Source organism: Spinacia oleracea, chromosome 6 (assembly GCF_020520425.1).
Source record: "Spinacia oleracea cultivar Varoflay chromosome 6, BTI_SOV_V1, whole genome shotgun sequence".
In the NCBI taxonomy this organism is placed as follows: domain Eukaryota; kingdom Viridiplantae; phylum Streptophyta; class Magnoliopsida; order Caryophyllales; family Amaranthaceae; genus Spinacia; species Spinacia oleracea.
The window spans coordinates 132,477,858-132,490,170 of record NC_079492.1 but is presented as its reverse complement, the minus strand read 5'-3'; the positions used below and the strand labels follow the sequence as shown (position 1 = coordinate 132,490,170).

The 12,313-nt window shown below is 35.8% G+C and overlaps 2 protein-coding genes across 2 annotated transcripts; both read left to right on the top strand.

The window, feature by feature from the left end:
* The first annotated feature begins 203 nt into the window (after window positions 1-203).
* LOC110785855 (protein ROOT HAIR DEFECTIVE 3) lies at window positions 204-9,839 on the top strand. Its single transcript, XM_021990370.2, has 23 exons — window positions 204-408; window positions 1,283-1,432; window positions 1,810-1,876; window positions 1,963-2,065; window positions 2,185-2,255; window positions 2,364-2,427; window positions 2,576-2,641; window positions 2,760-2,807; window positions 2,880-2,942; window positions 3,054-3,110; window positions 3,316-3,474; window positions 3,559-3,627; window positions 3,751-3,842; window positions 3,987-4,065; window positions 4,327-4,492; window positions 4,950-5,074; window positions 6,708-6,970; window positions 7,068-7,164; window positions 7,260-7,415; window positions 8,202-8,306; window positions 8,461-8,555; window positions 8,638-8,734; window positions 9,135-9,839. Exons 1-23 carry the CDS (start codon window positions 405-407, stop codon window positions 9,369-9,371), a joined length of 2,433 nt encoding a protein of 810 aa, XP_021846062.1. The 5' UTR covers window positions 204-404; the 3' UTR covers window positions 9,372-9,839.
* Window positions 9,840-10,564: 725 nt separating this feature from the next.
* Window positions 10,565-12,031, top strand: LOC110785854 (photosystem I reaction center subunit psaK, chloroplastic). Its single transcript, XM_021990369.2, has 3 exons — window positions 10,565-10,756; window positions 11,287-11,370; window positions 11,717-12,031. The coding sequence occupies exons 1-3, from the start codon at window positions 10,676-10,678 to the stop codon at window positions 11,942-11,944; spliced, it is 393 nt and encodes a 130-aa protein (XP_021846061.1). The 5' UTR covers window positions 10,565-10,675; the 3' UTR covers window positions 11,945-12,031.
* Window positions 12,032-12,313: the final 282 nt, after the last annotated feature.

Genomic DNA, 12,313 nt, shown 5'->3' with positions numbered 1-12,313 from the left:
TTTGAAGATTGAACACCAACCAAAGACTCAAGTAGTTTAGTATATCTCTCTAAAAATGGAAATTACTGAAGTTTTTTTTTTTTTTTTTTTTTTTTTTTTTTTTTTTTAATGTTTATAGTAAAAAAACAAAAAAAAAACAATCATGGTAAAATCATGTACTTCAACATTATAAAAATTTGATGAAAAGTAAAAAAAGTTGAGATTTGATTCCGAGGAAGAAAATACCAATACTCCCATACGACGCCTGACGGACTCTTTTAATTAATCGTTTCTACAGATCTCTCTCACACACACACAGAGACGAGATCGTCGTCATCTTCCCCTTTTTCTCTCTCTTAACTCTCTCTCTTCAAATTCGATCCTTGTTCTTCAAGCTCGTTCGCAATCGGATCACAACCGACTCAATGGGTAATATTCCAAGGAACTTGTCAAATTTATGATTTTTGACATTTGTTTTGTTTGATCTAATTGAATTCACATTCATTATTTTTTCTTCCCTTTTTTACAATTGATGATTACTTCGGTTATGTTCCGTTTCCAGGTTAATTTAATTTAATGTCGGTTTCATGGTTTTGGTTAAATGCGGGACTAATCACGCCCGTTTTTTATGCAATTGCTTTATATAAATACATGCAATTTTGGTGGTGTATGCGATTTTAATTTAGGTTTTAGTTTGAGCAAGTTGGAAACTGTGCTGTGAATTTTGAGTAATTGGGGATCTTGAAATGTTGGTGGAAGTGATAAAGACTTTTATTTTATGAGGTGGGTTCTTTGAATTTCCAATTCTTTGAGGCTTGGGGGTCGAACGATCATATTTTGTAAGGAGCTGATTTTATGAAACTGGGGATCATACTTTTGGGGAATTTTCCTGCTACTGTGCTCTCGTTGTTGAAACTCTAGCTCTTTTTGAGGTCCTGTGGCAGAGAGTATAACAGTGTGTATTAATTTATTGACACTTATACTGCAAATTTAGTAGCTTGGTTTAAACAATTAAACATAATGGTTGGAGAGAAGAAGCAAAAAAAAAAAAGTATCTGTGTGTTGTTTTAGGTGAGATTCCAGCATATGTGTTGGATCACACTAAGTGTCAAAACTGTGTATTCCTCGAGAGATCTTTGGTTGAACGATAGTACTTATTAATATATTTTTTCTTCTCCAAACCACAAACTTGAAGAAGATTGTAAGAATATTCTGTGTATGTTTATGTTGAACAATCTTCGATCATGGCGCCTTTGGAGTCACGAATGTGTTGACTTACTACAGTTATGTCTATCTTTCTCAGATAATGAAGCTGGATGTTGTTCTACCCAGCTGATCGATGGAGATGGTACTTTCAATGTTGCTGGGCTTGCGAGTTTTTTGAAAGGGGTAAAGCTGGCAGAGTGTGGGCTTTCATATGCCGTAGTCTCCATCATGGGCCCACAAAGTAGTGGTATGCACTAATGTTTTGTTCTAATAAGCTTATCCCTTGATGAATGCTGTTTTGTAACTGTGGAACATACACTATGTTTTTGAAAACATAAATTGATATTATCGCAGTTTAAGACGTATGTATTTCGTTTACTTATGACTAGTGTTTCTTCGTTATGTTGTTGGAGTTAGAATTGTGACTAATATTTCGTAGTTATGCTGTCTAAATGTTTGACTCTTGTACTACTTGCTGTCGTTGGACTTTTATTTTAATTATTTTGTTTGCAAACTTCTATACTCTAATTGCACTTCATTTATTTTTGACATAAAGTACCTATCTGCACAGTTGTTGGAAAATGTGACATCATTATGTTTGATTGTTTTCTTTTGCTACTATAGGGAAAAGTACACTATTGAATAATTTATTTGGAACCAACTTCAGGGAGATGGATGCATTTAGAGGAAGGTAATTCGATGTATTCTTGTCCAAATTGTGTTTATTACCAAATCTATACTAGTCATATTGACAAGTGACAATACTATTTTCTCTAGGTCTCAGACAACCAAAGGTATTTGGTTAGCAAATTGTGCCGGCATTGAGCCTTGCACTATAGTAATGGATTTGGAGGGTACTGATGGTAGAGAAAGAGGAGAGGTGATTTCCATTCCTCATATAATCATCTTCAGCTTTAGACTGTTTTATCCACTTTAATTGATAGTTTAACGTAGCTATTTCTCTAACCCTTACTAAACACTTCTATTTGACATGCCTAGGACGATACTGCTTTCGAAAAACAAAGTGCTCTCTTTGCCCTGGCTGTTTCCGATGTAGTGCTTATAAACATGTAAGTGCTCAATCTACTTGTGTTGTTTTCCTGATTTTGTGTTTTTATTTTTGTTTTATTTTAATTTCTTATATGTGAGATTGTTATTTAAATTTGATATTGATGTAGGTGGTGCCATGACATAGGACGTGAGCAGGCAGCAAACAAACCTCTATTGAAGACTGTGTTTCAAGTACATCATCACTCTACTTGATTTATATCTTTTTGTTTTTGCTATCTGAAAGCATACTTGATAAGTCTTGCAACCAGAATGCTTGTGCATTTGTTGATGGTTAAGATTGCATGGCATTTATTTGTATTTCTGGCGTGCTTCCTTATAGGTAATGATGCGATTATTTAGCCCCCGAAAAACAACTCTGATGTTTGTGATTCGTGATAAGACAAGGGTGAGTTAATTTTTTTTTCTTTCGTTAAATTTTTCTGGTAGAGCCAAGAATTAAATTTATTCACTTGAATATCGAATGTAAGAACTTAATCAGTATCTCTATTTGGTTTTTGTACCAGACACCCCTTGAAAATCTCGAACCGGTTCTGCGAGAAGATATTCAAAAGGTGAAAATCGTGCTTTATCATATCATTACCTGCTGTGACATTAATCTTATCTAACCATTTTTTTCCTGTTAGATATGGGATTCGGTTCCTAAGCCACAAGCACATAAAGATACTCCTCTAAGTGAATTTTTCAATGTAAGCTAATCCTTCAACTTCTTTACTGTGCAAGATTCATTTAAGTCTAGGAATGTCTAGCAAATATGACTGAGAAGAGTGCCTTATCACATTTTCTGTCAACTTTACCAGGTTGAAGTTGTTGCTCTTTCTAGTTACGAAGAGAAGGAAGAACTATTTAAAGAACAGGTATGCCACTTGGTTGAATTTGGTACTTCTAACATTTTCAATTTAAAGTTTCCGAGGGATTCCTACCATGTTTAACTGGAGTTTTTGTTTTTAGAAGCTAACAAATAAATCTGGAACTACTGCAATGTTTTCACTTAAGTTTGGTCAATAAACATTAGATGTGGATATGCTTTTACTTTGCCTGACTTACTGTAAATGGATGAAGGTTGCTAATTTGAGGCAGCGATTCTACCATTCTATAGCTCCTGGTGGGCTTGCTGGAGATCGCCGTGGAGTGGTGCCTGCTTCAGGATTTTCTTTCAGTGCACAACAGATATGGCAAGTTATTAAGGAGAACAGAGACCTTGACCTTCCCGCGCACAAAGTAAATGATTTAACTAGTTGTATCTAGATGTATGATGTAACTATTGTAACATTCATGATTACTCATGGCTCAAGTTTTTTTCAGGTCATGGTGGCTACAGTTCGCTGTGAAGAAATTGCCAATGAAAGGTATAGCGACTTTACCCAAAACCAGGTATAGTTTTTCATTCTTAATAACTATTTTGATCCTCTCATCAACATGAGATCTTTTGTTGATGGTCTCTGTTTCCGTGCTGCCCTTCTTAGTTCTTCTGGCTATTTTTTCCTACTATTGCAGGATTGGCTTCAGCTGGAGGAGGCCTCACAATCTGGCCCTGTCGCAGGATTTGGAAAGAAGCTCAGTTCAATTATTGGGAACTGCTTATCTGAGTGAGTATCTCTATATATTTCTTTTCGAATTCTGTTGACCACATTTTGCCCCCTGTGAAAGGGTATCTTCTTGAGCAGCTTATGAGTTCCTGCTGTGTTTATTTGCTTCATATTACTTACATGTATTTCCTTCTCTCCATTCAGATATGACTCAGAGGTTGTATATTTTGATGAGGGTGTCAGAACTTCTAAGAGGAAGCATCTAGAAGATAAATTACTGCAAGTAAAGTTATCTATCCTTTTTTAAACTTGCATGAATTCATCTGGAGCTGTCAGTGCACAAATTTTTTGTACTTCTGTTGAGTAATACATATGTTACGAAATTATGCGAGTGAAATTACACTGATATTGTTTTATATGTTGTACATTTTGAGAATGCACTTGTCAATAAAATTCCAATTGGTCATACCGTTGATAAGGTTTGTTCTGCTTTGTATATGCTTGATGCTTACTGTTCTTTCTCTTTTTTGCTGACCTGTATTAGCTTGTTCAACCGGCTTTCCACTCCATTATGGGACATTTACGGTCTGGAACAGTGGATAAGTTTAAGGAGGCATTTGACAAAGCTTTAAATAGCGGGGAAGGGTTTTCTGCTGCTTCCCACAAATGCAAAGAGACCTTTATGAAACTGTTTGATGAAGGATGTGATGGTAAACTTCTTTTACTATGAACTTTTGCCTGCATTCATGGTTTTATTATTATTATTGACATGGTGTCCGAGGTGAATATGCCTATCTTGCAATATAGTCAATTTAAAAAGTCACTTTCAGGCATCACTGAGGCTGTGTGAGGCTTGTGGGTAATCTGGTGGTATGATTTTCTTTGTTTTGCAAGGGAGACTAAACATAAAATTTTACTGAAGTTGTTTTTCCTACCTTTTTTACTTCCAATTGTAGATATGCTGTTGTATGGAGAAATTTTCTCAAATTTTGACCCTACCTTGAAAACTAAAAGAAGTGAACTTAAGTTTAGTTTAGTTTAGTTTTGTACATATGCTATGACTGAATAAGGTAAATGGGATACATTTTACCCTTTTCCATCTAACTTAAATCCTACTATGAAAATCCCTGTGAAGTGAACTTGGATATTTACCTTTGCTTTGTGCAGATGCTGTGATTGAACAAGCACACTGGGATACTTCTAAAATGAGCTCCAAGCTTGTCCGTGATTTAGATGAATATGTTGCTTCTGTTCGTGCTACCAAGTTGGCTGAACTTACTTCCAATTATGAGGTATGGATCTTTGTGTAGGTTACACTGCTGTCCTTCATATCTGCGGTGTGCTTTTTCAGGAAGAATGTTTTGTCATATTGTCTTTGTTCACTGGACTTGTATGTAGCTTTAAGCTTTTAATACCTCATTTTGTTAACTTTTACAAGTTAATGTAGATATCTTTAGATAAGAAAAGGAAATTTTATAAAGGAAAAACTTCGGAATTACTTCCTCCGTTCTTAATTACATTATACAATTGAGTTTTCGACACTGTTCACACAAGCTCCTTTAACTTCTTTTTATGATTTATACTTAAGGAAAAACATAGTCGTGTGGGGTCTTATTAGATTCGTCTCAATAAATATTTTTTAAATATCAACTTTTTATAATTTTTCTTATCCATAGTTAAAAATATTAATATTTGAAACTGATAAACGTGCCTAAATAATTGTGTCATTTAAAAAGAACAGAGGAAGTATAAATTAAGGACCAGATTCTCTTAGAAAATAGCGCAGAGAACTCTTGAGTTAATCAGACCAAACTTTAACTAGTGCACCAGCCGGTCCTTAATCCCATACTCCTCATTTTCCTGACATTTATTCTTATTTTCTCAACCCAAATTCCTTTTCCTAAAATGAAATTCAAAGCCTTGTCCTGAAGAACTTGAGTACTACCAATGTTCTCTTTCTTTTTTTTCAAGGTGTCAACTAAGCAACCTGCTGAATAGTTTGTGCTGGAGTTGGGTGGAGCCCTTTCCCCTTTTGAGATTCCTCTCGAGTGTTCAGTCTGCTGCTTGTAGTGTCTGCCAGTCTTAGAGCTGATAACCTTGCTAGTGAAGGATAAGCATCTCTGAAATATCCGAATCCTGACCCCTTCATCTTCGATGTTCTTTCTTTGCGCCAGTTCTTTATACCAAAATTCATGCTGCAGTGCAGCCGAGTTATTGTCTCAGGCATCCTTCATTTAATTATTTCAGCAGAAGTGCCAGTCCTCTGTTTGCCAGTGGCCTTAAGTTGAACATGGAAATCTCTTGGATTAAATACAAAAGCATAGTTGCCCACCCAAAATTTTCATGAGCATCCATGCTAGATGTTCTCAAAACCTCTGAAGTCTGAACAGACAAAGAGCCTATAAGGAACTGTTAAAACCTTGTAGCTGCTCACAAAAAAAAAAGAACACGTGAGCAGGTAGCCCACCATCGGTACAACAATGACATAAGTAGTTGTTAAAACCTTGTAGCTATTTTGGGCAGGTAACTAAAAAAAAAGGTAGCACAAATAAACAAATTGTTTAAATTAAATATTATAGGGAGCTACCAGATATTGTAGCCGACAAACGTGAAAATTTGTAGCTTAAAGCAATTGTAGCTAGAAATTTGATGTGGCAAACTTAGCCACAACACCTTATGGCTCACCATTGGAGTTGCTCTTACTGGCTGCTGATTGGAACTTTCTGGTACCTCAAGACATTTATCACATTATTGCGCAACTTGCAAACTGAATCTATGGTGACAATCACAATGATAATATTCGTACACTGCTTGAATGCCATAAGTCAAATTTATTGTGGAACTAAAAGTATCTTGCTTTTGACTGTTGTCTAAACACATCATTAATCACCACCTTTAACATTTGATTAACTATGCCCAATGCAGGCAAAATTAAACGAGGCTCTTGCAGGCCCTGTTGAGGCACTTTTGGATGGTGCAAATGATGAGACCTGGCCATCAATTAGAAAACTTCTTCGACGCGAGACTCAGTCAGCAGTTTCTGGCTTTGCTAATGATCTGTCTAGTTTTGACTTGGATGAGGTAACCAGAGACAAAATGTTAGCAAGGCTAGAGGATTATGCAAGAGGTGTGGTTGAGGGGAAAGCCAAGGAAGAAGCAGGAAAGATCTTGATCCGCATGAAGGATAGGTAAGGGCTGAAGTTTATCTGTATGAAGGATAGGTAGTTATAACTGTTCCAATTTTTCGTTGAGCACTAATTTTTTCCCCTTATTTTTCTTGCTTAGATTCACGATGTTGTTTAGCCATGACTCTGACTCAATGCCTCGTGTTTGGACTGGAAAGGAGGATATAAAATCAATTACAAAACTTGCTCGTTCTGCGGTATGATATTTTGGTGAAATATAACGTTATATGCATTCGTTTTCCTCATTTAGAAACTGTTATACTAATTTTATACTGTGGTACTACTTTTGCAGTCTCTTAAACTGCTCTCTGTTCTGGCTGCAATTCGGTTGGATGTTGAATCTGATGATATAGACAGAACATTAGTTCTTGCTTTAGTTGAGAAAAGTAGTACTAGTGACAGGAGTCTGACCATCTCCGATCCGCTAGCATCAAGCAGCTGGGAGAAGGTGGGTTTTCCTTATTTTTCTTTTCAAAAATACTTTTGAATGGTTTTCTTATCAAATACAGTTAATAAACATTGTTTTAACTTACGAAATCTTATTAGCCTAAATACTGATTAAAGGTGAGGTTGCACGCATATAGACCTTCTTGTTTGTGTTTACTTAACCAGGATAAATTTCTTACTGCACTTAATTGATTTCACACATAGCCAAACACGTGTAATGATTGGAAATTTTGGAATTGAAAATTGGCAGTACCAACATGTTCCACATTACTGCCTTTGTGAACTTCCAGGGACTGTTCACTATGTTCTAAACTTAGATTTTAGTTTAAGAAAAGATAGGAGTTATAGTACAGTGAATATTTACCTTTGGAGCTGCATCTGATGGTCTAAAACTTTCTGATACTTCAGTTCAGACTGTACTTTCGGCGTTGGAAGTCAATTTTGTCTGCATCCAAGTGTTTGGCTGTAATGTACTGAATTTCTCATGCATGTCAAGCCAGCTATGTTAGGCTGCTTCATTGATGCTTTGCTATCCAGAAAAAAGCAATGCTGGACTGGTTTAAGAGAGCATACGAGTCAGCTGACTCAGCACTCATCAGTTTGATCTAGTGTTCTACTGATTAGACTTGTTTTAGAGTAGCTGTATTTATAGGTTTGACACTGCCTTTTTCTGTTGCCATCTCATAAAAATGGAAAAAAAGACACCTTGTGCACTTGTCTATATCTCTATCCGTCTTTCGAAATTATCATCCTGTGGGTCCACGACAGCTCTGTGATTTGAGCGCAGGTTCCATCTTCGAAGACATTAATTACTCCTGTTCAGTGTAAACAATTGTGGAGGCAATTTCAGATGGAGACAGAATATACTGTTACTCAGGCCATTGCTGCTCAGGTATGAATTCATCTCCCTGACCTCTTTCTTGTTCGTTATTTTGTTCAACCAATACCAAGCTGTTACTTCGACGTGATGATTGATATCCAAAGCAAACAGATCTGTGTAAGATGCCCTGTGTTTCTAACTTAAATTGCTATCTTAAATTTCTCAGGAGGCCAGTAGGCGTAGCAACAACTGGTTGCCACCTCCATGGGCAATTGCTGCCATGCTCATTTTAGGTTTTAATGAATTCATGACACTTTTAAGGTACAAAATTTCTCCATTATGCTGTTATATCTCCCCAGTTGTCCGTTTTTCTTTTGCTCACTCGCTTTATTTCGTGTCTCAGAAATCCACTTTATCTTCTCGTCCTCTTTGTTGGCTTTCTAGTAAGCAAAGCATTATGGGTGCAGATGGATGTAACAAATGAATTCCGTCATGGCTTTGTAAGTTTAATTTGACAACCCGTCAAAATTGAATTTCAATCGTTTTTGTTCCATGTTCTGTACTGATACTTTTCCTCTACTTATTGTATATAGATAAGTTATAATTGCCTAAAGCTAAGACATTATTGATGGGAGGTTGGCTATTGTTGCATCTCTGAGTAGTCAGACTGTTACAGTTCCAAATTTAACAGCAACTGTATCTCATGATGTCAAAACCTGAACAGATTAGAAAGATGTGGGAGACATTAATGTAGTACCTAGTGTTTTCCTTGTGTCGAGAAAGTAAAATAACCGTTTAAAGAACTGTAGAATTTGAGCACTGCTTATGAAGTGTTTTCTCCACATTTTGCTATCTTGTCATTATACTCTGTTAGCCTGATTCTGGTTTTTTTTTCTACAGCTTCCTGGATTCCTTTCGTTGTCAACCAGAATTTTACCGACTGTAATGAACATGCTTAGAAACTTAGCTGAGCAAGGAAACAGACCAGCAACTGGTGGTGCTCAGACAAACCCACCCCTAGCAGCTAACAGCTTCAGAGGTGATGTCAATTCTGATGGTGTTTCGTCAACAGGTTCTTCCCATGTGACAACAAATGAAAACGGAACAGAGTGTTCAAGTTCTTCAAAGGAGGATTAGTTTGGAGGAGTTGGTTAAAAGACTGTGATTTACCCCTATAAGTTGTGCTGCTTCTTCAATCTTCATTGAGAGACGCAGATGTGTACTTTGCCATATAAGCCAACTGTTATAGCGAGCGAGCTACATGAAATATGAAACATGGAAGGATGATTGATTTGATTAAAGGCATCGATTTTTGTCTACATGCCACATGCACAGGTCTTCGGTCTCTTATAGAATATAGTTTTCTGTTTCCTTGTTGTTCTGTCTTCCTCCTCTCGTGTGTACGTTGCGGGTCTGTGAGATGATGATCCTGTCTGATTTGTGGCCAAGGGTTTTTGGTTGTTGTCTGAAATGGTTGTCTCAGTTAGCTCGTCATTTTTGTAAAAGTTCCATAGTATCTGCAAATGAAACTTTCTTGCCTAATAGTTGAGAATGTTTTGATCGATTATATGAGTGAACTGATTAATTGGATTTACATTGATATCATCAGAAGTGTGCTCTGCGTCATTCATTACTTTAAATGTCTTAGAAGCTTATTTTAACGCTCAACGCTGAGATATTGACTTTTAATTATTTTTTCACGTCCAAATTTTACAGAAACCACACAACTTATACCATTTCATGAACTCGTAAACTCATATGTTACCTTTCATCATCTCAGGTTTTGATTTACTTCCTCACTTCTTTTAAAATAATGTCACAATTTGGATTTGAGGTTTAAGTATGACAAATTCACCATTATCCTTGAACTTTTTTCATGAACTTGTATACTCGTAACGTCAATTGTTTCCCCGAAGTACTTTTATAATACTCGTACCGCAATGTAAAGAAAGAGTAATAGGCATAAAATGGTTCTATTTACACTAATCGAATATTTTTGGTATCATAAACAAATTCTATGTAAAAGTTGTATGTCGAACGATTAAGTTTTTCAAACAATTTATATAATACTCTCTGTCGACGGATAAAATTGCTAGTGGTTATTTAAACGAGGTCAAGTTAAAGTTGATTCAATTCTACTCCATATTATATTAAACCTGAATATTGCAATAATATTGCAGCATTAGGAATATAACAAAAGTACTTGTTTTATTTATCCAATCAACATCTTATCCTAAGTCGAGACACCCAATTGCACAATGCCATGTAAGCAATAAGTAAGTAGAGTGAATCCAACATCAAGCTAACCACACAACTCCTTTGTGGCTGTGATCAAACATGTAACATCCCTTCACTTTAAGATCTTTTTCAAATAACCAAATTTATTCACCAAAAATCACCCAAACCCAGAAAAAACAGAGGAATTATAGCATCAATCTTCAATGGCATCAGTTATGATGACTTCTCTCCCACAGTTCACTGGGCTTAGATCTCAGCAGGCTTCTTTCCCTGTCAAAAGCTTGGTTTGTCTTTTTAACATCTTTTCCTCATTCTTTATGTGTCGTGCTAATTATAAGGAATTAAAATTAGAAATGTTAAGCATTTGATAACACTGAATCACATAAGGAATCATTTATTGGGACTTGTTTTGGAGTAGTATATAAGCAACATTTTAGATTATGCTGAAACTTATGTAGTAGTGGCCAGTGGGTATATGATTTTGTATATTTCAAAGAAGTTAATTGATTGTTGTACATAATACTACCTCCGTTTCAGAAAGTTCTTTACGCTTTTGAAAATGTGTCCAAAGTATAAAAACTTTGTCGTAAATTCTCACTAATATATACATCAAAACGTTACATGTAAAATCTTGTTAGATTGGTCTCGGGATGTATTTTCAGAATATCAAATTTTTATAATTTTTTCACATACGAAATTGGATATATTATTAGTTAAATATTGCATTAGAGTCCGGGCAAATAGTAACTATAAAGATATTTTTGAAACGGAGGTAGTACGTAATTAAACTATCAAGTGATTGTTTAATTTGCAGTCAGCAGGTCTGCCATTGAGGGGCAAAGGGAAGGGAGCTTTGGGTGCACGATGTGGCGATTTCATTGGCTCATCCACTAACTTGGTAACTATTTCTTATTACCCCATAAATGGGATTGTTATTTATGGTTCTTGTAAATTGTAATTGGTACTCATTGTAGTCAACTAGTCACATTGTTGCAACCTCTCGTGATTAAAGTATGTGACACAATTTTACTCAAATACGCGTACATTACATACTAGTTGGATAGTTTTAGTTTAGTAAGGGTCCGATGAAAAAACCTATCAGATCAACGCGACAATATTTCTTAGACAACCTAAAATTGTACTCGACGTGATAATTAATTTTCCGAATGGAACTAATTAAGGTGATTATTTCAAGTAATATAACATTGATAAAGATAAATGAATATTGTTAATGGGGAATGCAGATAATGGTGACTTCAACAACCCTAATGTTGTTTGCTGGACGATTCGGGCTAGCTCCGTCAGCCAATAGAAAGTCGACAGCGGGTTTGAGATTGGAAGTAAGAGACTCAGGATTACAAACTGGTGACCCAGCTGGTTTTACACTTGCGGACACCCTTGCTTGTGGTTCATTTGGTCACATTATTGGTGTTGGTGTTGTACTTGGCCTCAAGAACATTGGAGCTATTTAAACATATATGCCTTTGTTATTTGTTGGTTTAAGCTTGTAAAATACTCATTTTTAATATATTATTATGCCATGTCTCAATGTTTATAAACTATAGTCGATAGGGAGTGTCACTTACCAACAAAATTGGTGTTATATCGATCTCCTTATTGCAAGCATATGTTTACGGAGGAAACACTAAAACTTTATAACTTCAAGTTTCAAAACTATTAATGGGAACTTTAAATTTTAGGTCATGAATTTTGTGTTTAATTAGGTTTACTGATGACTAGCTCAATCAGCTCATTAAACAGAAATGCAACAAATACTATGACGGCCTAAAATCAAATGGAATAGTCTATATATATAAATCGGGGAACTTCAGTTCGGGTTA